The sequence below is a fragment of the Mchenga conophoros genome, linkage group LG1 (assembly GCF_057382185.1).
Source record: "Mchenga conophoros isolate Kocher_MC1m ecotype Shallow Benthic linkage group LG1, M_conophoros_male_GT1.1, whole genome shotgun sequence".
NCBI lineage: Eukaryota > Metazoa > Chordata > Actinopteri > Cichliformes > Cichlidae > Mchenga > Mchenga conophoros.
In genome coordinates this window covers 39,123,100-39,150,482 of record NC_140526.1, presented here as the reverse complement: position 1 = coordinate 39,150,482, position 27,383 = coordinate 39,123,100, and the positions used below count along the sequence as shown (strand labels likewise).

The 27,383-nt window shown below is 41.8% G+C and overlaps 2 protein-coding genes across 2 annotated transcripts in view; both read right to left on the bottom strand.

Moving 5' to 3' along the window:
- Positions 1-12,035, bottom strand: part of LOC146583801 (USP6 N-terminal-like protein) — a 30,444-nt gene extending 18,409 nt beyond the window's left edge. Inside the window, exons 1-2 of the mRNA XM_085277602.1 lie at positions 11,638-12,035; positions 6,677-6,750 (exon numbers count right to left, since the gene is read on the bottom strand). Of these exons, the coding sequence (XP_085133728.1) occupies positions 6,677-6,742 (66 nt within the window). The 5' untranslated portion in view covers positions 6,743-6,750; positions 11,638-12,035. The remainder of the gene's footprint in view (positions 1-6,676; positions 6,751-11,637) is intronic.
- A 4,849-nt stretch (positions 12,036-16,884) lies between these two features.
- LOC146583800 (coiled-coil domain-containing protein 42 like-2-like) lies at positions 16,885-22,648 on the bottom strand. Its single transcript, XM_085281281.1, has 7 exons — positions 22,508-22,648; positions 22,296-22,416; positions 19,372-19,458; positions 19,097-19,288; positions 17,390-17,611; positions 17,134-17,292; positions 16,885-17,052 (listed from the first exon to the last, which is right to left on the bottom strand). Exons 1-7 carry the CDS (start codon positions 22,543-22,545, stop codon positions 16,930-16,932), a joined length of 942 nt encoding a protein of 313 aa, XP_085137407.1. The 5' UTR covers positions 22,546-22,648; the 3' UTR covers positions 16,885-16,929.
- Between the last annotated feature and the right edge of the window lie 4,735 nt (positions 22,649-27,383).

Here is a 27,383-nt window from a genome sequence, read left to right as displayed (position 1 = left end):
TCATTCTTCTCGCTTCCTCCACTTCTGTACCATTGATTCATTATGTTGAATTCTCTGGCAGCTGCTCTATTCCCATGTTCTGGACCTGAAAACAGGGTTTGATCTTTGGCTTCATTCTATAATAATGGGCTTTTTTTTCTATGAAGGTTTGAACTTCTCTTCCACATCGAAAGGAGCCACCTGAGGTGGTTCGGGCATCTGACAAGGACGCCTGCTGGGCGCCTCCTGGGTGAGGTGTTCCGGGCATGTCCCACCATGAGGAGGCCCCGGGGCAGACCCAGGACATGCTGGAGAGATTATATCTCTCGGCTGGTCCCAGACAAGCTGGAGGAGGTGGCTGGGGAGAGGGAGGTCTGGGCTACTCTGCTTAGGCTGCTGCCCCCGCGACCCGGCCCCGGATAAAGCGGAAGAAGATGGATGGATGGTTTGAACTTTGTGTTTAAACAAGAGAGAAAAGTGTGAAAATGTCTGTCTGAGAAAAGTGTATAAAGGGAGTAGTGAGGGGTTTTACAGCTTTAAAACATCTATAATAATTGTAAAAAATAAAGTTGGCTATTTTGGGGATTTCACCTATCGTGGGTTATTTTTAATAACGCGATAAACGAGGGACGACTGTACAGTATTTTTTTAGAGCTTACTTTTGGAGTAGGGCTTTGCCCCTTGGAATCAATGCTTGAGGACCAAGCATGTCATGATCATGTTCATTAGGGTTCACATAAGCCACATTGCCATACTGTAAATCCTCTACATTTACAGTTTGCATTGGTACTTCGTGATATCACTAGTTGCCAGTTGGACATTTTTTAAAATACATCTATTTAAATATTTAAGCTTTACATCGCAGTCAAAAGCCAAAAAGTACACATGTGACTAACTAAATGAATAAAAGCACAGTATGAACATGGACAGAAAGCTCCACACACAAACCTCCTCCCCTAATCAAGTAAGCACTCAGTCTCTCTCAAATCAAATCAAATCAAATCACTTTTATTGTCACATCACGTGTGCAGGCACACTGGCACAGCACATGCGAGTGAAATTCTTGTGTGCGAGCCCCACAAGCAACAGAGATGTGCAAACACAACAACACAAACGAGCAAAATACAAGAATGGCCAACCTGAAACTAATAAATATATGTACAATATATAATAGTGTATGCATTTCTGGATGTGTATACTAAATATTTTCCTACGTGTGTGTGTGTGTGTGTGTGTGTGTGTGTGTGTGTATACACATTTTTACAAATTAAATAGTAAAAAAATAAAATAAAATAATAATAATAATAATAATAATAAAATATATAAAATATACAGAGTTGAATATGTGCAAAACAAGTGGCATTTATATACAGTGTGGAGTGCTCCATAGTACAACTGTACATGACATGCATTTAGAATCTCCTTAAACCTGCACAAAGTTTAGAAGTAATGCTTTTATCATGGAAAATCCATTTGAGCAACAATTTGATCCCAGTGTTGACATAACACAGAGGGAACTAATCCTCAGACAGACAGCCTGAGAGGCTTCTCACTCCACTCGACTGTGGTTGGCTGCCTAACTGGAAAGCAGCCAATCAGCGAACCCAAAGAAAGTGTAAAGCTTCACCATGGCTGAGTCGGCTCTCTGAGCCTCAGAGGCCCTGCATGTGATGTCGGCGTCATCAGAGTGAGAGGACTAAAAATAATTTTACACCGAGGGCGTTTGGAGACACACAGTGTGTTACAGAAAGACATTAAAGCCAGAGAGATGGCTCTATTTGAATCGCACTCATTTAAATTTTGCTACGCTGATTCACTACAACTGAATCGAATTCACTAAATGAATGACTCACATCATTTGTAAGACACAATAAGATTTGATGGAGTGCATCAAAACACAAGAGCACCAGTGTCTACGGCTGCCTTATTTCACAGCACTAATGACTGTCAGGCCACTTTAAACCATTCGACACAACCCAACTACTCTGCCTTGTTTTCTTTCATCTTTTCTGAATTACACAGCTACTGTGAGTTACAGGTGCCAACAAACAGACAGCCGATCTTACCCTGATCGTACTTAGTGGTAGCATTTACTTACAGAAGTCAAGTGGTAAGAGCTAGCGATTAGCACTATGACCGCCTGCTTAACATTGTGTTGGTCCCCTTTTTGCTGCTAAAATAGCACTGTCCCATTGAGGCATTGACTCCACTAGACCCCTGTAGGTGTGCTGTGGTATCTGACACCAAGATGTTAGCAACAGAGTCCTGTAAGCTGTGAGGTGGGGCCCCCGTGGACTTGTTTGTCCAGCACATCCCAGAGATGCTCGAATGGATTGAGGGAAATCTGGAGTCCAAATCAACACCTCGCTGTGCTCCTCAAAGCTTCCTGAACACTTTTGCTTTCTGACAGGTTGCATTATCCAGCTGAATATTGTTTCCATGAAAGGGTGTACATGGTCTGCAAAAAAGCTTAGCTAGGCGGTACGAGTTGAAGTAACATCCACAATGATGAAGGTTTCCCAGCTGAACATCGCCCAAAGCATCACACTGCTTGCTTCCTCCAACACAACAAACAACACACACCCAGCCATCCATGTGATGTACAAGTGATTCATCAGATGAGGCCGATCTTCTTCCATTGTGCTGGGGTCCAGTTCCGATGCTCACTTGCCCATTGCTGGCACTTTGGGCAGTGGACAGGAGTCAGGATGGGCAGCCTGACTGGTCTGCATCTATTCAGCCCCATTCGCAACAAACTGTGATGCACTGTGTATTCTATATATGCTTTAGTAGATGTTGGATCAGACCATATGGGCCAGCTTTTGTTACCTGTGTACATCAGTGAGCCTTGGCTGCCCATGTCCCTGTCTCTGGTTCACCCCATTTCCTTCCTTGGACTACTTTTGATAGATGCTGACCACTGCAGGCATTGGAGATACTCTGACTTCGTTATTGAGCCGGCACAGTTCAGCCTTAGTCAAACTCTCTCAAATCCTTACATTCACCAGTTTTTCCTGCTTTTAAAGACAAAATGTTCACTTCTTAAATGCACCCACTAACAGATTCCACGAAGAAGAGATAATCAGTGTTATTCCTAATGTTTCACTAATTTCTCATTTTTAATGTTCTTAATTTTATACTTACCGTACTGATAATGTTTAGAGCATCATTTTGGAGCTCTGGCTTCTTTTGAAAATAATGGCTTCTTTTGGCATCAAAAGAAGAATAATTTTGTTATCCATATATTCTTTTTCAAGATGATCATACACAGTGTCATTTATTTGAACTGTTCTTTTCCAGTTTGACTGTCCAGGGTACATCTTTAATCTTTTAAAAAATAAAACAAGAATTAGGCCCACAAGTTTGAACTTATTTTGACTTTTCTCTAATCCAAGTAAACCCACATTTTCAAATATATCTGTACATTATTATTTGGTTTAATGCCCCTTAGAAACCTGCCCCTCAAATATATGTTTTTGGTAGTCATCAACTAGCTTCTGCATTATTTTGGCTGGATATTTAATGACCCTTGTTGGCAGAATTGGTATATAAAAATTGTTGTTTTCCTGGCACAGAACTGGCGTTTAAGCACAGCCCACAAATTTAAAATAGGGTTGAGTTTGGGGCATTGGGAAGACCATTCCAGAAACTCAATGGGCCATTTCTAAACAGGTGCAGATCATCGGTTCAAAGAATTGTATGTAAAGACAAAATTGATTAGGATGTTCAGGAACAAACCAGGAACCAACAAGATCAAGCCTACCAAGAGCTGGAAACTGCTGGAAGGCCAGTGTCGCTGTCCACAGTCCACTGACCTTCCAGCTGTTTACGCTACCACGGACTAAGAAAGAGTGTCGACCAAAGAAAAAGTCCATGCTTATGAAATTAATAACTTCAGGTTCAACTGAAATTTGCAGTTGTCCACATGGACAAGCCAAAAGCCTTCTGGGGAAAAGCTTTAAGACTGAGCTATTCAACCACAATGACAAGAGATATGTTTAGAAGAATAAAGGTTAGGCTTTCAAACCATGGATAGAATAATGAAGAACATAGACAAATATTAGTTGTGTTTTCGAACTTCAGAGCTGCCTCCTGATGAAATCAAAAGAATTTTGAAATCGTTCCCACATTCTGCTGCAGCCAGGTTTGACAGAGAAACACTAAATCTCTTAAAAGCAACAAATTACTGCAATTCAGATTAGCACAATAGCTAAATTAGAGTATCGCCTGGGGTTGTCGAGTGGCAAACACTGTGTGGAAAATGCTGTCCCTGCAGGTCAGTGTCAACTCAATTACTGCACAGTTTGTCACAGATGTTGCTATGGCTAAAAAGCTCAAACCCCTCCATTGCCATCCTTTCACTGCAAGCCGCTGAGCTAAATTTAACCTGTGGCATCACCAACCCCACCCGGCCCCAGCTCAGCTCTGCATCAGCACATTTACCACTCTGACCAAAGCTCCTTTTCTATGTTACAGCTTGAGAAGCTTTCCTACTTACAACAGCTTTTTTTAAAGCACGAACACTTGTGCAATCATAATAAAACAATTATTCAAACTGAGAAAATCAAAGCATTGATATGTTTTTTAAAAAAAAGTCAGTTTTGCCTTGCTCCAACGCTTTAGGCTAAGGTAGGGTTATGGTTACCACCTATGATGATGTGGTCATGAGGAGTTATATTTCCCAGTAATGGTGAGAGAAAGTAGTGTTTTTTTGATTTTTTTAAGAACCATGGTGACAGAGTGCTGAGGATTGCCACAAACATGCACCTCTGCAGTGACTGTTTTACATTTCAATACATTATTAACAAGCTAGCTAGTAGGGGTGGGGGGAAAAAATCGATACTGTTTAGTATCGTGATATTTTGTTTGCTAATAATGTATCGATACAGGGACAGCAGAAATCGATATTTTGTTACAAACAATTTTTTCGTGGACTGGAACATGCTCCGACTTCAGAGCATGTTGATCCTTTTTCTGAGCAAGAATCCTGACATTCCTTCACTGTCCAAATGTGTTTAACTTTTTTATGGCAGCAATAAACATGACAGTTGACTTATTTTAATTTAAGACATGTTTTATTTTAATTAAGTTTAAAACTTTTTTATTTAGTATAAAATTATATTTTGTTTTAATTTACTTTCAAATTCTTCAGTTGCTGAAGGAGCTGCATAGTTTTCATAAATTGCATAGTTCAGAATAGCTATAATTGTACCAGATGGTTGCATTCAGTTAAGTTGGACTAGACTGTAATACAAACCGTTCAGTTTGTCAACAATAAAACTGACTGAAATGAGAGAAAGACTGAGTGCGAGACTTTGATATTAGATAAAATTAATATTGATAAAGTTTACCTTTATATACAGAATTTGAATATCGCAAAATATTTTAAAAAATTGCAATAATATCGTATCGTGCGTTAAGTATTGTGATAATATCGTATCGTGAGTTGTATGGTGATTCCCACCTCTACTAGCTAGCTCCAAATATGTTAACTTTTCGCTCAGAAAAAAACCAAGATGGCTACATGCAAAAAGCTAAACTCAAAACTGTAGTCAGCGATAGGGCAGCGCAATATGGCAAAATATATTTGTCACGATATATATTTGAAAACTTGCGATAACAATATAACTGACGATATAATTGACGCGAGACGAAGTACTTTACAACTCCACAACTTTATTAGTGCAAAAAACCCTAAAACATTGATTTATTTTCACTTAAACAAGCAGCTGTTTATATTAGTTTAGTTCATTAGTTAGTTCCCCCCAACGTTTGCTACTTGTGTCATAAGGCATGCAGCTATTTAAAGCTACGCTGATTATTTGTTGAGTCAGCTTCTTTGGTCTCACCACCACGCTAGTTGAAGCGGACGCCTCTTCACGTGCTTTAACAGCTTTGTTGTACTCCAACAAGCGCTTCTGTTTCAAATGATGAAACGTGTTCTGCCAGGTGTGTATGAAAACAAAGCCACTGCGCATGCGCATTTTACCCATATTCTATCGCGATATTTCATTTTCTTATCTTTCTTAACATTGTACCGGTACTACCGTGAACGGTATAATATGGCCCAGCCCTAGTCAGCGACTCGATAGATAACATTTAGGTGGCTACACCGGTCGTTCATATGAAAGTCCATGGTCAAGACTTTTTACTGTAGACCTGAAGCCTGATTTTGCTTCCTGGATAAAAGAATGATTTCCAGTTTCTTGCTCAGACTGAAGAATAGGTGGATCATTAAATTCCCAAAGCCGAGGTATCTGGATCATTAGCAGGACTCTAAAACCTGTACTACATGTGCACAGTGGATGGCTTTCTTCTCAGTCCATTGAAGACTAATCAAGAGGAAAGGATGTAATGAATCATGTCTGTTTAGTTTTTAATGGCTGCTTTTAATGTTAGTTTCCACTGCAGTCACAATCAATATCTGTGGTCTTCGTTCTCCGAGACATCGCACCGCAGGCATAAACATATTATTACACAACATGTTATTAATGCACTTTGCCAGCATACTCACATCCACCCACACACATACACGCTTGTTGTCCTCCACACATGCAGAAATGTGCTGCACACAAAGCAAACACAAGAAGACATTTGAATTTTTGTCCTTTTGTGTTTTTGTTAAGCCCAAAATGAACCATGTGAGAACTCTTCTTCCAAGACACGAACGAAAACACAAGTGACAATGTAAACTCACCGTAGCATACTTCAAGATGATATCAGCTCGTTCTTCTGCGATTAGACTCTCGATGTCTTTCTTCATGTCAATATCTACGGAAAAAAGGAAGAGCAAGATTTGCATAAACTAGAGAAAACAACAACTGACGATGAAAAAAATAACACGGCTAGATGTGACTAACAGCACGATGAGCTGGTATACCTGAAGCATGCTTTGGTTTTAAAGCGAATAAACACATCAGTAGATGGTTGCCTTGGATTTAGTAGAACAATATCATAGTGGGGCTTTAAAATATCAGCTGCAAAACTGCACCAGAAACGTACTAAAGCAGCGGTCCCCAAACTTTTTTGCACCACGGAGTCGCGGATGAATACAATAAAATAAAACCAGTACCAGAAAAAAGAAGATTTATTCATAACACACAAGAAAAGACCCAGGGAAACAGAGTTAACAATAAAAATGCTAAAATAATCATAAAAACAGATAAAACCCCTGAAAACCATACATTTCTCAAGTCTCGTGGCCTGGTACCGGTCCGTGAGTTGTTTGGTACCGGTCCCTGGCCTGGGGGTTGGGGAACGCTGGTCTATAGGACTGAACAAGCTCGGTAAAGACGTGGTAATTAATTTAGTGATCTGAAAACAGGTTCTGGTGAGTGTACTGTGCATTTGTCTGTCAGCTGGATTGAAGAGCTGTAGGTGTAAAAGTATAAGTGCTCATATACAGGCGCACCAAGGCCCTGTGCCAAACTGTGACATGACAAGGCCTGTTTAAAGAGCAATACATACTCTTCTAACTTATACAGCCTCTAGTACTAATAAGTAATAGTAATAAGAAAACAATACAGTACATTTCATAATTTGACTTAAATCCAATAAACGGGAGCCACCGAGAAAATGTTCCCTCTCTGTTTCATGAAACTGAGCATAACAAAGTCACGCTTATCTGCAGGTCAGTGATTTATGGCCCCCCGTCGAATGATTTAGGAAGTAATAAAAGTTAATGGCAGTTATCATTTTGATGACTATCATAAAATTATGATATTTTATAACTCAGTAATAATCAATAATCCGATGCCCAAAAATATGTGATCATGAAAATATGGCGATGGATGAGGATGATGAAGAGGTGGTTTGAGACAGAAACGAAAACTGTGGAATATTCATATTTTTGTGCTGTTGTCATTTTAAGCCAAAAAGTTTACTTTTTTAGACAAAAAAATGTTCCCTTGGCAGAAACCTGTGTGTGTGTGTGTGCGTCTGTGAAACTGTGTTAAACCACAGTAAAAAGGTTGTTTTTGGTAAAGCCAGTGCTTTTGTAAAGATGGGGAGAGTTGGAGGCTGCGTGCCCCGATGGATACATTTTGTTTGTTTAATCCAAAAAAGTTAGACTTACAAACGCTCCGCCTCAGCGTGAGACCGTCGTACCGAAGCGAGAGCGATGTTTTATGTGGAAAAATGCCTGAATGTGGTGAGGAGACCAACAACACTGGTAAAGTTGTGGGGCAGCTGGTAAGGACTTTCTGCAGCATCTGCAAAGCTGTCTTGGTTGGTTTTAAAAAAAAACGCGCTTTACTCGTCAGAAGGCCGTAAATACAGCTCATTGGTCAGATCAAAACCGTCCTTAGTGGCTGAAGCGAGAGCCTGCCTTTCTAAAATTGCTTTATTGATCAGTGGTTTTTCTCATTGGTAAAAGCGAAGGCCACCTCTGTTTTAAATGGTTTCATTGGTGGATCGGGGAGGAGCTCCATCTTGCACCGTGAATCAGAGAGAATTTCACCCACACTGACCAAACTGTGCAAAGTCACACCTGACTCTCTCGGGGTCTCACGCTGAGGTGGAGCATGACTATATACTGATGTTCATCATCAAACAAAGCAGCAGAGGTATTAATCCAGCTTAATCTGCATCCTCTGTTTGGCTCTACACCAGTGACAGACCTGGAGTGATGATCCGGACACATTGCAGGACAACGCAAATCATCTGGATTAGGGAAAACCCCAAAGCGGGATTATGCAGTGAAAATCTGTGTTTGTCAAAGCCTGAACAAAGAGAAACAAAGAGCTTTGAGGAGCCAAACAGCAGACGTGCAGAAGTGCGGACACGTAACACTGATGGCTCCTTCTTGGTTTAAAAAGTCCACAAAAAGGATCCACCTTAAGAGTGTAGCTCTGATATTTAGACAAAATGCCACACTGTAGTGTCACACTGTAGCAACAGAATTTACTTTACTTTATATTTGAGTCCATTTGACCTCCTTGTGTCCTGTTGAGTTTCTATAAACAAATGACACAGAGAGCAAACTGAGCGTCTGACTATGCAAAGTGAACTGAATGTATGTTTTTACCCAGTAGGTAGCAGGATGCTACCTTTCTGCTGTGTTGCTGTTGTCTGAAGACAAATCTTTCCCGTCTGTTCTAAGATGGTGGCTTGTAACCAAAAAACGTTTAACGACTTTCATCTAGAGGCTACCAAGGAATGGGCACTGAAGCTTTAAATATGAGCTGTCCTCTGAAACATATGGCAGCGGCTGCATGTGGTCAGCGTACTAAATCACAGACGAGCTCTGGCAGGAGACCCAGCACAAAGGGTGGAGACCCAACCTAGGAGAGGGAACAGAGACGGGACTGCACCCTTTCACACTACCTGACTGATGAACATGTACTCTGCCTTTGCAGGCTGTGTTTTACTCTCGGAATACACGCTGAGCTTTATTTAATAAACCTCCGAGTGGAGACTTGGGAGCTGGACTTGAACCAAGTTTTTTGCTGAAGTGGTTCATGGTCGGAGGTAGGATTGTTGAAAGTGGGAAATGAGTCACATTTTGCCCTCTGCACATTTAAGTTACTGCGGGTGCATAAAGTGTTTGGTTGCATCGGCTAATTTTAATGTCATAAGCCCAGTTTCACAAATGAAACTAGCTAAGATTACTCTATCAGGATACGTACTGAATCAAAACATATTAACACATTAAGTCATATTCATTATTAAAGAAGTGGTGTGTTCATTTAATATCATGTGGAGGAGTTTAAACTCTTTTTAGTCAAATTGAATTTTTTTTTATTCTGACCTCCAAATCTTTAGACAACAATATAAAAAAATGACATATTCTGATTGGATTAGGCTTGTAACTGATGACGACTTCAATCTCACAGGTTTAACACGGAGCTGTTATTCCTGTTTAGAGTGTCGTGCTTCTTCCTTGGATTCCTCTAGATTCGCTTGTCTAGTTTATATATTTTTTTCTCAACCTACAATCATATTTATTCAACTTTCACTTCATATTATACAGAAAACTATTAGCTATAAACTACTACTAATTTTTTTTTTCTGATGATCTAACCTCTGTTCACTAATTATCTGTGCTGATGTCTGGATGTCTCAAAACCTGAGACATTTAGAACTGAAGGCAAACTTGAGACAAAGTTTCAAGTCAGAAACCTTAGTGTCATTTGGACAGCGATCTCACTTTTGATAATGATAGCAATAAGGTCACCAGGACAAGTTCCAACCAAAATGTAACAAATGTTCTGTAATATTCTAAACTGCAGATCTTTTAACTATTTCTAGATCAAAGTGTGCAGACGTTGATTTCGGTAAGTGTGGTCCTGTTCTTTGGAAGTGTGTGTGTGTGTGTGTGTTAACTTGCATTTTATTTCTTTGTAAAGTTTACTTTGGGTTTTTTCCCTGCCTTAAAACAATACAAACCTACACAGGTCTAATGTTTGTGTTTCCTGTGTTAAGCACATAGAGTTTGAACTGTAATGGTCACTGCCAAAATCTGAGGTTTGGACTTTTACATAAACTGAATATCCATCCGTCCCCGGGTACTTTATGTTGACTGGGAGCCCTGTGGTTAAAAACTTCCTGGTGGACCACAAGCCTGGGAATTTGATCAAATGCCATTTAATTTAGGAGTAAGCATCATTGGAGCTCTAAAGAGAAGGAGAGAGTGTGAGAGAGAATTCCAACACAAAGTGAGTACAGCAGGACATACTTAAATGTTTTGTAACTGAATGACTCAGGTTCCTGTGCAGTTACTTGAATTACTAAAGATAAAGAACACCCAGTGAATTAGGGATTTTTTTTTTTAGCCCTTGGTGGTCTGGAGCCTACTCTCGATGATTCTCTCTGAAGACTGTAAAACATTAGCTAATCAAGTACAATGGAATCGTTGCACTTTGTTGATCTTTTTCATTGGTTTCAAACTGGATAAATAAAACTTTTACATCTTCCCAGCGAAACCTCACAAACAGAATCTCTTTTTTTCTGTGCTTCAGAAAAATTAAAACATGTACAATGATTAGAAAAAATATTCATGTACTCAGTATTCAAGAACTGGCATACATTGGTTCAATTTAAGACCTAACCGCTGTGTTGTGTTTGTGCTTACTAATATGTATCACATGTGAGTTACTGCGCAGAATGTGTATCAGTGAGTGAGGCAGTTATTAAGCCAATAAAGACTTAATAAGACCCACAAATGTTGCGAAAACTATGTGAGACTCAGAGAGTACAATGTTACGGGTTATCATTTCAGGACAAACAGGAGTAGCAGAAACACGCCAGTATAATAAAGCGTAATGAATATCTGAGCAGTGCTTCTGCTTTCAGCTGTCAGGAAAAATGTTGAATAACTTCGCTGTATTCTCGAAGCTCCCCCAGCAGGCCCGAGAGCTGCTGCCGCTGCCTTCAGTGTCTCCATCCCAGACACACGCAGGGCCAGGCTGCTGAAGGATGCTGCCCACGGTGTGGACGTGTTTCGCCGACATCAGGACCTTTGTAGCGGCTCAAAGTGTCATTTAGCGCTGGTAAACAAACCCACAGCCTCCGATAGTACGAGCCGCGCGCGATGCTGTGATTTGACACCATTCTACAGCCTCGCGCGAGACCTCGTTTTTATTCATTATTATTACTCCACAGAGAATAAGAAACAAATCTGGGGCATGGCTACAAAGAAACAAATACGCTTGTAATTACCTTGATCCTCTGGTGTATTCCTGCGCTATCCGTGCAGTTACCGCTCCGTTTGCTTTGGGCATTCTCTGCTGAAAGTGCAGCTGCAGCAGAACAAGCCACCGGGCTGGTAACAATAGCCTCCCCCTCCGTCAATCCATGGGTTACCATCAGACACAGCGCACACATACGCACACACAGGAGCACACGGACGGGACAGAAACCCTCCAGGTCCGCGATCCAAGCAGCGGCAGCGGAGAAGACGCACTGAGCAGGCGCCGATCGTCAGCCGTGTGTGAGCTGTAAACCATCCGGCCTTAAAGCAACAGAACCTCTGACAACAGCTGTCCCGGTGGAGACGCAAACACCAGCATAGAAGCAGTAACTGGGCTTTCTGCTGCCGACATCTGCTGGAAAAACACTGCAGTGCAGGGATGGAGCCAGAGAGGTATGGAGCGCCGAGAGTGCCAGAATGAAATAACTGCGTGCAGTTCATCAAAAGTGTCATTGATCTAGTCAAGTTGGAAATACATAAACAATAAATACACATTATTAATTAATTAAAATAAAAATATTAAATGCATAATTAATTTAACTTAACATAATTATTTGATGGTGCCTGCATCTGCATCATAAAATAATTAATAAATAATATTTTTTATTGCTCATCATCAGATGATACCTAAAATCTGATTGGCTACCCTGCACAGAAACGCAAGACAGACTCACTCAGATTCACTCGGGCCGTATCTAACTGGTTTGATTTGTTTGTTCCTGAAGCTTCATGACTGGATAGTTTTAGTGCCTGACCGGACAGAAACATTTAGAGCAGTGTGTTGATGCTGTTCATTGATATGCTGAAGAGCAACGTCAAGCCGAGAAATGATTAAAATGCCCGTTTTTAATTTTTCTCAACTGGAATTGAAAGTTTTGGAAATGTACTAATAAAAATACAATATAAAATATTAATAATAAAAATAATATTCTTGTTGCATATGTACCCTCTCTCCTCCCCAACACGTGGACCAATCTCATTTAAACGTTGCACGAACATCATCACACATACAGCCTAAATACACAGTTACACAAATCATGCGTTTGGGTCTCCACCTGAAGGTTGTACTTGCTAATGTAATGATGTAAAAGAATGAACATGGTTTTGTCGTGGTTAAATTCCTGTTAAACTTGGGATCGCAACCATGGGTTTATTTTGAAAGATTCGATTTTAAAAGTCTGCTACTGGTAAACTGGTTTTCCCTAATCTTATCCCGTTAGTGGCAATGAAGCTTTTGCTGTGGTAAGTTCTTCCTCAGTCCGCCCTGACTGAACATGAGTTTAAAACATATTTGAAAATCCTCATTGAGGTTAACATGGCAGTGCATTAACAGCATGAACTGCCCATACAGTAGCATCTGAGTAGATTTCAGTTTTATGATCTTGTTTTGAAATTAATGGGTTAGACGGTAGGAAAAATGGACACGCTGAGCTAGCGGCTAACAGCTAGAGGAGACTGTCGTGTCTAATAATTTGAAACTTCTCTTGATAGTTTGGGCGGAATCCTGTTGCTGGAAACCCATGGTTACTCATGTCCCATGTTATTGCAGAGACCCACAAAAGGGGAATAAACCACGCCTGAGCTCTACCCATCTCGAGTCCAGAGAGTTTTACTCATACACAGTGTTGGGACTAACGCGTTATTAAGTAACACGTTACAGTAACTACGTTATTATTGTGGTAACGAGCACGGTAACTAGTTATTATGCCAAAACCGGGAACGCGTTAGTCGTTACTGGGATTTAGATAGGCTCGTTACTCGTTACTTCGTGTGGTGGCTATCGCGGAGCTTCCACAGATTCAATAACATTAGCAAGTGGTGGAGGCCAGCAGGTGGATGAAGGAAAAGGGACGCAGGAGGAGGAGAGACCCGAAGCAGCTGCTGGTCCGAGAGTGTCAGGTGAACTGAACTTCAGGTAAGAAGTTATGACCTGCAGTCTATCTGGGTCAGATATGAACCAAGTTTAGGTGGAGTTTATTTTCGTTATGCTGACTTTTTCGTACTGCGTGCTAGCTAGCATGACGGAGTTTCTATACAGCTGGGTGGGTGCTATGTTACTAATGTTGAACTTTATTTTGTTCAGAGAAAATATTACGCGTTTCTTATTGAGGTGAAAAGGAACATTTTGTCCTGGACTTCAGCTACAATGACAAAGACACAAAGCTGGAGTTATTCTGTGTTTACGCTGCAGCTGTCTCTTCTTCTCTCATCCTCTCACCCTCCCTCTCCTGTTTCTACTTCAATCATGAAACTGATCAATGATCAGCTGATCGGCTTTTCTCTCTTGTTTATTTATCGCCCACTTCGTGCCAGAAAGAGGAAACCAGCGGATGTCGCGCTAAACAACAGCAGCACTTTTAAGCTTGATCAGCTGTTGTTAGAATTTATTTAATATTAATTTCTAGTATCAGCTGATGTTTGCTGGAGCCACAGCTGTAAAAGCTGCTGGTCATGATATGGTTTGGTTATCTGGTGAGAGGGAAACATGAAGATGAAACCAGGAGATGTCCTTACTGGATCATCAGAGCTGTGATGGAGAAACAGGTTTACCTTTTAGGTGACATGAATGAGTTGAAGGGAAGTTATGAACTGTTTCTGAGAGACAAATAACACCAGGATCCTTTTCTAAGCAGCTGACAGCTGGTAACTGTGCAGGTGCGGGTCTAGCAAAGTGTTGCCAGGGGTCCATGTAGGGCATTAAAAGGGAGAGGGGGGCACAAGGAAATACTTTCTTATTCTCATTTAAAATGTCTCGCTTTTAAAAAAATAATTATCTGAGTCTTGCAACAAACAATGGATAGATTGATGCATATATACCATCAGAACAGTGTACATCACTGTGTGTTTATTTTCATTCAAAGGCTTTATGATTTTTCCTATAATGGTGGGCTGGTCTCTAGTCAAAATGCCCGGGACGATTTTTTTGTCCCAGTCCAGCCCTGTATGCAGCTCATCTGCAGTCTGGTGTTACCTACATCTTCCTATTCAGAAGGCAGAATTTCCGAGTTCTGAGTACAATCGAAAGCACCACGACTGCATTTTTTGTGTTGGATGTAAAAAGCAGGCTAGGATAGAACCAGGCGCTGGATTTCTCTCGTGGAAATGTGCACATTATTTTTTCCTTTCTATTGGTAGGTGGCACAGTGCACTTGTGGCAAGTAGAAGACTGGCAATCTTGCTGGGTATCCAGTTACGGAAGCAACACATTAACAAGAGAATTCTGAGTAAAACCAAAGTTACTTTCCCTAGTAACTAGTTACTCTGAAAGTAACGAGTAACTTGAAGTAACTGAGTTACTTTTGATAGGAGTAACTAGTAATGTAACTAAGTTACTAATTTAAAGTAACTTACCCAACACTGCTCATACAGCACCGGGCATAGAGACTGTGTGGGTGGTCATAAAGGGATGGACACAGTCAGCAACGATACTCAGGTAAGCTGTGCTCAGTGGTACTAAGAGATCCAAATTATGTCAAGAAAATGTCCATCATTACACCAGGAGCAGCAGGAAGGAGTCACGCTGTTTACACTAAATTCTGGCCCTGCCATAAATGTCACAGCAGACATCAGGACTCCTCAGACCAGGCAATGTTTTTGCAATATTCTGCTGAGCCCCTGAGAGCTGTAGCCTGGGTTTCCTGTCCTTAACTGAAAGGAGTGGCACCAGATATGGTCTCTGGCTGCTGTAGCCCATCCGTTTCAAGGTTCAATGTGTTCAGAGATGCTCTTCTGCATAGCTTGGATGTACAGAGGCATTTCTGAGTTACTGTTGCCTTCTTATCAGCTTGATGCAGCCGAGCCCTCTCCTTTGACCTCTGGCATCAAAAAGCCGTTTTCACCCAGAGAACTGCTGCTCACTGGATATTTCCTCCTTCTCAGATCATTCTCTGTAAACCCTACAGAGGTCATGTGGAAAAACTCAGTAGATCAGCAGTTTCACACTCAAAGTCACTTAAATCACTCTTCTTTCTCATACTGATGCTTATTTTGTTCTTCAGCAGGTTACCTTGAACACGTTTGTATCCCTAGTGGCACTGAGTTTCTGCTACATGACACAGAATCAGGTTTTCATTCATTCTTTCCTGTTCTTGAATGAGTCTTTGGTGCTTTGTGTTCACTCTGAGAGCAAAATCAAATATGTGTTGTAAATATCTGAGGTTGTTAATGAAACAACAGCAGCAGACAAGAAGGAATCTTTAAGGCCAGTAAGGCCAAAGCCATGTCACAAATGTCCACCAGCACCAAAATGTAGCAGCTTCTTCTTTTGCACATGCTCCACCTCTCAGCTGAGTTCATTGATTTTTGTTCTTGGTTTTTGTGTAGTTCTGCTGACAGGGAGCTTTAGAAATGACACCAAAAACAATCTCATGTCACATTTTTATTAGTTCAACAGACATCTACACTGATGTGTTACTCACAACTGCACTGGACTGTATTCACATGGCTGTGCCTTTGTGTGTGAGCTTTGCTGCATTCTGAGTAAACATCTTGTGATTAAGAGATGCAACAACCTCAGCAAATATCCAACATGCTTCTACCTAACTATTAATTAGAAGCACATCTAACCAGCCCAAGAAAATAAATGGGCTCGTTCACTGAGTAAATAAAATACTCTTTGATGTCCACAGGGTGGCAGTGTTGTCCTCTGTGTTTTCAATGATTTGCATAACAGTCACGTGGACACCCAAAACCATCTGCATGTAGGCTTTCTGGATATACAGTATTGTATGTATATGTATGTATATGTATGCAATGCCACTTCACAACTACAATTGCCTCAAGTTGCTTTATTATGAGGACTACATAATGAGGTTTTGCCTCCTTTTAATGTCACTGAGAGTGCACATCCTAAATACTGTAACATTAAGACGTGGAGTGTGTGTCTGAGGTGTCAGCCTACTAAGGATGACAGCTGGGTTCACATATATGTCCTGATTCTACTGTTTAATAAAACAGGCACTGGATTGAAAAACAAAATAAATAAATTAAAACCAGTCGCAGTAGCTCCACTCGAATGCTCCACCACTGCTAACTGAATAAATACAGCCAGGAAGACAAACTAAGGAGCCTTTCCAAAGTAACTAATCAGCTGCTGATTGCACATGGAATTGAGTTTTCAGGTATTATTGAAGTTACCTGTCCTAGCTAAAATATTAACTATTCAGTTATATTCAGTTTGAAAACAGCTCAAAAACCTCAATATTTTCAACCTTTATTTGAAGTAATAAATGATTCGGTATGCCAAGAAACTGAATATGCGTTCATTTTTTTCTGGGTTTTGTGTTCCCTTTGTCCTTGTTTGGCTTCTTTCCATCACTGGCTGCATGAAGTCTGGCTTCATATTGTTTCACTATGTCATTTTCATCCTCAGAGAACACCTGCAGCTATAAGAAGAAGAACAGGCGGTTATGTTGATCATTTCCTGCTGCTCTAGCTCTTTGTCAGTAACTGATCTGCGAGTTTACCTTGTTCAGCTGCGTCTCTGTGTCATTCATATCAACTCCTTCCTTTTCTCCTATGGCACCTGCTGTCATTTCATAGAGGTTTAGGATCGCCATCTTAATCTTTCCCAGTTGTAGTGTCTTCTTTGCAGCTGTTTCCTGAATGTGGTTCCACTTTTGTTCCTGTATGAAGACAGCAACACATAATGCCATTCACAGTGTATATTTGACCTAGCCTTAGTTCTGCTGCAGGGATGTGATCCAGGATTGTGTCCGGTACCCATGTGAGAGCTTCGGCCTGAGTCTTCTCTAGCTCGGTCTGGAGCTGAGACAGCAGACTGTTTTTCTGCATTACCACCAAGTTGTGCTGGTCCTGCAGGGTTAACAGTGCTTTCTTCTGCTGGTCGACCTCATCCTGCAACTTCATCTCCTTCTGGTAGAACTGATCTTGAAAATGGAGCAGACTCTCTGTGTAGTCTGCGAGAGCCTCAGTATCCCCAAACTGTAACACACAGACATACACACAGCTTTGCTTGCAGCTTTATCTTCAGTGTTTTCGGTGGAGGAATCACTGTTTAACATCATTATTATCATCATTAATAATTGATACAATACTTATGGATGGTGCTCTGTGCTCTCTGTGCTGGAGTTTGACACACAGCAGGTTTTCCCCCACACGTTTTCATACAAAAAGCAACCTTTGATTGGCTCTGTTTTATTTCGGTATTCCCTGTTCTGCATGGTTACTGTTAGTTTTACTTTTCCCAGTCTCATTTTCCCCTTTGACTTTCAGCGGTTCCTTCACTCACCCCTCTGTCTTCCCCTATTTTTTCATCTCATTGTCTGCTTTTGCTTCTTGTTCCTCTTCCTCGTTAGCTTCCAGTGTTCCCCTTTTGGTATTTTGTTTAGCTTGTGGGTTCTGCTATTAGACTGATAATAGTTCACCTGTGCTTGTCTCAACACAGCACTGGGACTACATTTTCCTGCAGACTCTAACTGTATGCTTTTTAATACTGTAAAGCTGGTATTTTAACATGGGAGTCATGAATGGATGGATGGATAAATAGTCAAATATTGATATTTGATATCTGAGATATTTCTGAAACAGTGTTTGGTACTGTTGTGATAACTGCTGTGTATATTCCACCAGATGCTGACGCTAACTTGGCTCTTGTTCATCTGCATCACACAGTCACAGGATGTATCCTAAGGCTGTTCACATCATAGCAAGGACTTCAGCCACGCTGATTTAATAGCAGTTAATCCTAAATTCCATCAGCTACAAGGAGAGCAGATACACTGGACAACGTCTCCCCCAGCATCAGGGCTAACCCTCTACCACACCGGGGCCAGTCTCTATGTCCCTGCTCTTGTCCCGAGGATCCTCTGAAAGAACCAAGTCAACTAAAAAACAACTGGTGTCCTTCTCTTGCTGCTCCATAAAGTGCAGATTGACATATTTAATCTGTATGAGATTTGACAGCTGCACAGCATCAGAGAAGAAAGTGCTCTAAAGGGTCCTCATCATCACCCAGAAGATCATCAGATGCCTGTCTCTCGCCTGTAAAGTCTTTGACAATTCCTATTGCCTCAAAGTAGGACATTAATAACATTAAAGTAAAATTAAAACACCACAATGAGACGTTCATCCCACCCTGGTCACTTTGTTTGAAAGTCTGTCCTCTGGCAGACGGTTCAGGACAATAGAAACACAGATAAGGGTAAAAAAAAAAATGACGTAGTAGATCAGCTATGGTATGAATTTCAAAATCATATGTCTCCTCATACTTGTCGCCAAGTTATTACATTCACCAAGTTGTCCACGCCGCCCACCATTAGCCTGGAACAGCTGAGGGGTGAAAATGATTTGGATCCAAAAGTCAAAAAATAATATATATATATACACACATGATATGCATGTGCACTGACAATAAAGACATTATTTAAATGAACTGATTACTGTTAGCATGAAATAAAAATACTGTACCTTTGTTATTTTAAGCACACGCTCCATGAAGTGCTTGTACATTGAGTGCCTCTGAACTTGATGCTGTAGCTCCTCTCTCCTCTCCATCAGTTCAGCATACTCTTTCTTTAATCTCTCTAACTCTGCCTCCTTTTGAATGAACTCTTTGCTGTCTGCCTTCGCTTCCTCCAGAGCATCATCAGCATCTTCATCCTACACAGTTTCAGGTCCAATTTGAGTTTCGTTCCAACCATAAAACTGAAATTCAGCTTGTGTGAAATGGTCTTCTACAGTACCTCAACAAAGGCTTCATGAAAGCGCTCCTGTATTTTATTAATGTCATCCTGCAGCTCCTTTGTCTGGTCCTTCAAACTTTTTAGCTCCTACAGAAATGCACACAAAGTAGAAAAGGTTTACGTTACTAAGGGAATACTTGTGATGACTTTCAGGACAGTAGGCCTCAAGGGTACTTATGGTGAAACCGTGTGTTTGAAAAGAGCTTAAAACTGAGGACATAAAGCTATCAACAGACTCTCAAGAAACAACTGCTTCGTATCCAAAACATCTGTGTTGAAGAGATATCAAGTGAAGCTGAACTAGGGCCAGGCCACACAGGCGGGTAAACAGTACAAGGCAGCAACGAACAAATGCAAACAGAGGTTTAATTACACATTGGGGTAATCGGGGGAAATGAAAACACTGGGGAAAACAGCTGAAACTAACCAAGAGAAAACAAGATGGAGACAGATTAACAAAATAAAACAGGAAGCAACAAAACGTGAAAATCAACAAGATGGCCCGGGGAACACAGAGAAATCCCACGCCTGGACCGTCGTTGACCACCGCCATGATTCTAGCCTACGTTACAGCGTCATGTGCGCTTTTTACATCCAACACAAAAACTGCAGTCGTGGCGCTTTTTGATTGTACTCAGAACTCGGAAATTCTGCCTTCTGAATAGGAAGATGTAGGTAACACCAGACTGCAGATGAGCTGCATACAGGGCTGGACTGGGACAAAACCACCACATATCCAGCTTTATGGCTCCAGCAAACATCAGCTGATACTAGAAAGTAATATTAAATAAATTCTAACAACAGCTGATCAAACGTGCTGCTGTTGTTTAACGTGACATCCGGTGGTTTCCTCTTTCTGGTGCAAAGCGGACGATAAATAAACAAGAGGGAAAAGCAGATCAGCTGATCATTGATCAGTTTCATGATTGAAGTAGAAACAGGAGAGGGAGGGGAGAGGATGAGAGAAGAAGAGGCAGCTGTGCAGCGTAAACACAGAATAACTCCAGCTTTGTGTCTTTTTCATTGTAGCTGAAGTCTGGGACAAATTGTTCCTTTTCACCTCAATACGAAACGCGTAATAATTTCTCTGAATATGAGACAATTCCGTTTTTTACAGGACGGTTGGAAACTCTAATAATTAACCGTATAAACAAAATAAAGTTCAACATCAGTAACATAGCACCACCCAGCTGTATAGAGATTGAAAATGTGACGTCATTCAGGGGTAAAACCGCAAAGGATTCTGGGAACTCGTGGCAAGAGGTACTAGCGCACGCAGGCTTTCAATTGAAATCAGTTACACAGCGATAAAAAGAAACACAAAAATGTCAAGAAGCTGTTGTATTATTAACTGCAATAGCCGGTCGCATGACAGCCACGGGAAGCCGACGGGTAAAGAGATCGGTTGTTATCGGATTACGTCGTTGAAGAGAAATTGTTCGAGCCATGTTTCTGAAGTAACAAAGAGGCAACGGATGGCCTGGATTGCAGCCATTCAAAGAGCAAATATAACGTCCCAGAACCCTCCAGCTCACAGGTTAGTCTGCTCCAAGCATTTACACGAAGGTCAGTGTTTTGTAGTAGTTAATGCGTCATTTTTCATAACATAATTGGTGATATAGGTTACAAGCAAGTCTGGCGCTGAACAGAAATTGTCGCGCTATGCTCCTTTGTTTATTGTGCATAAATAGTAAATTGTCCTGACTCAATATTGTGTTTCGCTTCTGTTATTACCATGTTACATTGACAAAAACATATACTTTTATTCACAGGATAAAACTGTTGTTTTCTATCACTAATTGTCCAGTGCGATTACAGCATACAATATTATTGTCACTGCTACATTTCTGTGATGCGTACCAGAAATTATTTCCACTGCTAATTAATTAACGTTGAGCGCAAAGGTCCTATTAATAAACGGTTAAGGAATGTGTATTTATGAAGACGATTTGTGAGACTGGTAAACTTACCTTTGTTCGTACGATGGTCTTTACTTTCTACACGGTGCATTTCAAGGTCCTGCACCCATCCGTCGGTAAACTGTACCTGGGCTTGTTGCAGTGACCTGAAGTTACTAAACTTCACGAGTGTATGCACTCACTCCAAGAACCGTATAATTATAAATATGAGCGTGGGAAGTTGGGCAGCACGCTAACATCTTTGGTCCCTCTGTGTGCTCGTAAGGGTCTGACCCTTTCACTCCTTTGATTTTTTCCTCTTATCTTTTCTTTGACTTTTCGTCGAGTCTGTCTTTGTACGGACCGGCATTGTTCTCCTTCGTTTTGAACATAACTTTTTTGGGGGGCAAAGAAAAAGCAAGAAGGTTTTGGAACCGGAGAATGAACGTTTTGCGGTGCTGCAAATGCTCGCATTTGATGCGGTACTTGGATTGTTTTGCCACGAGTTCCCGGCATGCAATGCGCGAAAGTCACGTGGTCTGTCAATCTCTATAGAAACCCCGTCATGCTAGCTAGCACGCAGTACGAAAAAGTCAACACAACGAAAATAAACTCCAACTAAACTTGGTTTATATCTGACCCAGATAGACTGCAGGTCATAACTTCTTACCTGAAGGTCAGTTCACCTGATACTCGGACGGGTGGCCGCTTCGGGTCTCTCCTCCTCTTGCCTCCCCTTTCCTTCATCCACCTGCTGGCTTCCATCACTTGCTAATGTTATTGAATCTGTGGAAGCTCCGCGAGAGCCACCACATGAAGTAACGAATAACGAGCCTATCTAAATCCCAGTAACGAGTAACGCGTTCCTGATTTTGGCATAATAACTAGTTACCGTGCTCGTTACCACAATAATAACGTAGTTACTGTAACGCGTTACTTAATAACGCGTTAGTCCCAACACTGACCATTAACACTGGCTACCTGATAAACCTTAAACTGCCAGAAATGCCAGTGACAAATTCACACCTGTGTGCCTTCCTCATCCTTGGCTTTAAGCCCTGCGAGCTGTCTTTCTCCCTTCAGCATTTCACACAGGACAACACTCTGATCATGGATTTTCTTCTTTTCCCCCAAACCACACGTGTTCCTGCAAGAACAGTAAAAAGTAATTAGCATACATCATTTACCGAATCGGGCTTCACAGAGAAAAACAGTAGAAACACTCCACAAAAACTTACTGTGAAAACTGCTTCTGGCTTCTGGGCCTTGAAGACATGGCTGTCTGTTGAAGACTTTTCAAAAAGAGTTATTGGTTCACTTTTCTTATGTTATCTTTTTCTTCTTCTTCTTCGCTTATTATGTTTTCAAACTTTCTAAAAATGTGCATCTCCAGGCTCTAACAACCTTGTTTCTATGGCAACCAGAACTTGTAAAGACACAACTCACAGCATTTCAGTTTGAAGAAACACGTCTCGACCAAATGTGAAAAGAGCTTTTTTTATTTTGAGTACATCTGTAAGACTGAAAAGATGAAATGATGATTGAGTTAGAGGTTTGCAAAAAGGTCCTTCACAGCTGATATTCGAATATAAATTCAGAGCAGCAAAAAACAGTTAACTGGCTTGTTCAGTTGTATCAGAAAACAACTGGAAATTTGCTTACAATACTGCCTCCATGTTAACTCCTGAAGTGATTTTAATAAAATGTGAATATCTCAAAGGAATCCTAACACCATATTATCCCGACGGAGCACTTCCCAGAGTCCTCCTACAGATAGGGACTCCTCAGCTATCAGAATTCCCTACAGAAACATTTCCTATGTCTGTTTCAGTTTTCAGACACTAACTTTAAAATTAGGCCTAAAACTTTTTCTTTTAATAAACTTCTAGTGGGAGAAGATTATTAAATGTTATCACAACTGGCTTAAGAATGGTGCCACAAAACACCAGAAGAGTGTGGAAGTCAGAAATATCGCAGGAGGACTTTTATGCGATTCACATTTCTTTGGAGCTGGTGGCTGGTTGCTTGGACATTTCAGGCTCTGGTTGTTTAGTTAACCCTCTAAATTATTTACTGCAGGTCATCAACAGAGTCTCTCATTAGCAGTCGCTTCAATCACTCACCTGGAAGTAAAGTTTCTACTATAGTTGCTTGAAGCTGCTGAACGTCATTCACATTCTGTAGCCTCTGCCCACATAGCAGACAGGTCTGGCCCAGATCTGGTGTCAAGCTGATACTTCTGACTGACTGGCGTCATGGCAGGGTGCATGTCAACCAGATGTTGGCTAGGCCTGGCAATGATGGCACTATTTATGTGATGGCATGCCATATCTGGCCTGATTATGGTTTGGTTTATATGCTTTATGTGGCCCAGGCTCATACAAAACAGGCCCTCCCTGGATCCGGGGGCTGTAAAACTCCTCTTTACACACTTTTTTTTTTTTTTTTTTTTTTTTTGTGTCCCGTTTGGATCTTTAGCCATCAGAATTGTTGTCTTAAGGCCAAGAAAGATGCCAAGCAGATTTATTTTACCAAGTGGATCATCATGGCCTTGCCATATTGGTCCATTTGATTGACCTTTATTATAATTATGAATTTATTTTATTTTCAGTTGCTACAAACGGGACAGACATGACTGGGGGATAGGACAGGGGGAAAGAATGAAAGAAAGAGAGGGAGAGAAAGAAAACTAGAGGGGAGAAGAGACGGTGAGAAGGGGGGGAAGAAAGAAAAAAAAAACCAAACAACAAAAAAAAACAAAACACCTGGGTCACCTGTATGGAGAAAAAAAAACAGAAGAGAAAGCAAAAAACAAAGAGCAACATAATAAAAAAAACAGCACCATCACAATAAACTAGCTAGCAGTAGATAACAGTAGATACTAAATAATAAACGATACTGTGCAGCACGCAAGATAGACAGCGCACAATGTGCTTTGAGGCAGCAGCCAAGAAAGCTGTAGTCTGCGTCTGTGAATACCCGTGTGTACACCTGTGTGCATACCTGTGTGGATCAGCATGCTTGCATTCCAAAGGTTTCTCCATGTAACGATCTGCTAGGGAGTGTGGAGGAGATCAAAACTCCAGACATCCAGAGGCCCCCAGAACACAAGAGACCAAGGAAGACCAACAGAGGGGCAGCCGCGCCACTGTCCCAGTAAGAGCTGAGGAGAGTCCCAGATGAGGGCTCACTCAGCAGCCGCGGAGCAGAATCCAGGAGGAGTTGCAGTGACGCGCCCGTGAGCTCCGCCGGCAGCCAGCCGTGCCTGAGTGACCGAGCCCCAGGCCGAGAGGCTGGGGGCACCCCACCTCCGAAGTGGCCCGAGCGAGCCCCAGGCTCCAGGCCCCGATAAGCGGCCGCCAAGGAGTGAGCCGGTGTGTACCCGGACGCCCACCCCCAGACACAAAGAACCACCAACGCACCGACACCTGAGGGAGTCCGCCACTGGCAGGGGAAGTGGTGGTGGGTGGAGATAGGCCTCCAAACCTTGGAGGGCCTGAGATGTCCCCAGAGAGGTGGCGTCTGATACCCAACCTGACATATAGACACAGACATACAGGCACACACAGACACAAACATCCATTCCCACCCTCATGCTCTCATATGCACTTACTCCACACTCAACCAACGTGGAGACAGACATAAAGAGACGCTGTACACACGATCACACTCCCCAAGCGTACTCTACAAACCGGGTCTAGGTACCCTTGCCCATGGAGGGGGGAACTGCACCCAGACCCAGGTGGTGTTACCCTTTTCCCTGCGGTGGGGAGAGGCAGACCGCCCCGACTCCGCAGCAGCAGGGAGGCCCCACACTCCAGACCGCAGTCGGACGGCCAACTCCTCCTAGCCCCCCCGCTCCAGCAGGCCGCAGAGAATGGGGGTGAGAGAAGACTCCAAGACTCCTCTTTACACACTTTATACACTTTTCTCAGACAGACATGAACATTTTCACACTTTTCTCTGTTGTTTAAACACCCTCAAAGTTCAAACCTTTGTAGAAAAATAAGTCCAGTATTATAGAATTAAACCAAAGGCACCCGCAGCTGCCTTTGACGGTGCAAAACGCTTCGTCAACATTGTTGTGTTTGTTGGGGAGAAAACTTACAAACTTACAGTACAGCAGAGTCACACTGCTAGGATCAAAGATTTATGTAAATTTGACAAACTGAACGAGTTCTGTACTGTACAGGAGACACGGCACGAGACTGAGTGACAATGGTCTACAGCCAATCAGGATACAGAACACAATACGCTGTAAAAATGTATGTACATATATTTCTTTATATATATATATATATATATACACTCAACAAAAATATAAACGCAACACCTTTGTTACTGCTCCCATTCCCCATGGGATGGACGTAGAGACCTAAAATTCATTCCAGATACACAATATAACCATCCCTCCCAAACAGTGGTCACAAATCAGTCCAAATGTGTGGTAGTGGGCACATCTGCTATATTGAGATAATCCATCCCACCTCACAGGTGTGCCACATCAGGATGCTGATCTGACATCATGAGTAGTGCACAGGTGTACCTCAGACTGCCCACAACAAAAGGCCACCCTGGAATGTGCAGTTTTTTGCGCTATTGGGGGTCTGGGGACCCAGAACCGGTCAGTATCTGGTGTGACCACCATTTGCCTCATGCAGTGCAACACATCGTCGCATGGAGTCTATCAGATTGTCAATTGTGGCCTGTGGAATGTTGGTCCACTCCACTTCAATGGCTGTGCGAGGTTGTTGGATATTCGTGGGAACTGGTACACGCTGTCGTATACGCCAGGTCAAGACCCCGATGAGGACGACAGGCATGCAGTTGAGCATCCCTGAGACGGTTTCTGACAGTTTGTGCATAAATTGTTTGGTTGTGCAAACCAATTGTTCCAGCAGCTGTCTGGGTGGCTGGTCTCAGACGATCTTGGAGGTGAACCTGCTGGATGTGGAGGTCCTGGGCTGGTGTGGTTACACGAGGTCTGCGGTTGTGAGGCCGGTTGGATGTGCTGCCATATTCTCTGAAACACCTGTGGAGACGGCTTATGGTTGAGAAATGAACATTCAATGCACGGGCGACAGATCTGGTTGACATTCCTGCTGTCAGCATGCCAATTGCACGCTCCCTCATTGCTTGTGGCATCTGTGGCATTTTGCTGTGAGACAAAACTGCACATTCCAGGGTGGCCTTTTGTTGTGGGCAGTCTGAGGTACACCTGTGCACTACTCATGATGTCAGATCAGCATCCTGATGTGGCACACCTGTGAGGTGGGATGGATTATCGCAATATGGCAGATGTGCCCACTACCACACATTTGGACTGATTTGTGACCACTGTTTGGGAGGGATGGTTATATTGTGTATCTGGAATGAATTTTAGGTCTCTACGTCCATCCCATGGGGAATGGGAGCAAAAACAAAAGTGTTGCGTTTATATTTTTGTTCAGTGTATATTGTGGAGCAGGGAAATTATTTTACTGCTATTGTTAAATAATCATCATCATTACTATTGCATTAATAATATAATCTGCAGCATTGATATTGCATTCAGATGTTTAAACAGTGTGTGTGTGTCTTTCAGAAAGACTAAGTTGCAGTTGACAGGAAGTTGCAGGCTTTGCAGAACTGAAACCGAAAGTTATTCTGAGGAGCAGGTTAGACGAGGCTATTTGAATTACTAGGTTATTCAAATTGTCTGTTATACTTTTATATTCTATTATTAAGCTTTTAGTAGAGGTTCTTGATTAGAACATTTATTCAACATAGTACATGTAGTTTCAGTTAGGTTATTACACATAAGGATGAGCCTCTGGTCTGGTAAAAGGTCAGATATATATATATTGATCTGGCATTAAGCTGGCACTTCTGACTGACTGGTGTCATGGCACCACTTAGACTTTACTTAGTCTTTGCCATGGATGACCTCTGTCTCTGCCTCACTTTCCTGAATAGCACAGTAGAATATAATACCACTAATATAATAACAATCAAGAACTTCCACTTTCAAGACTTTTTTTTTTTGGGGGGGGGGGGGGGGGGGATTTTTTGGGAGCACTCACTCACCTACAGCCAGGATGTAAATTTCAAATGGTCATCATATTTTAGATCGAG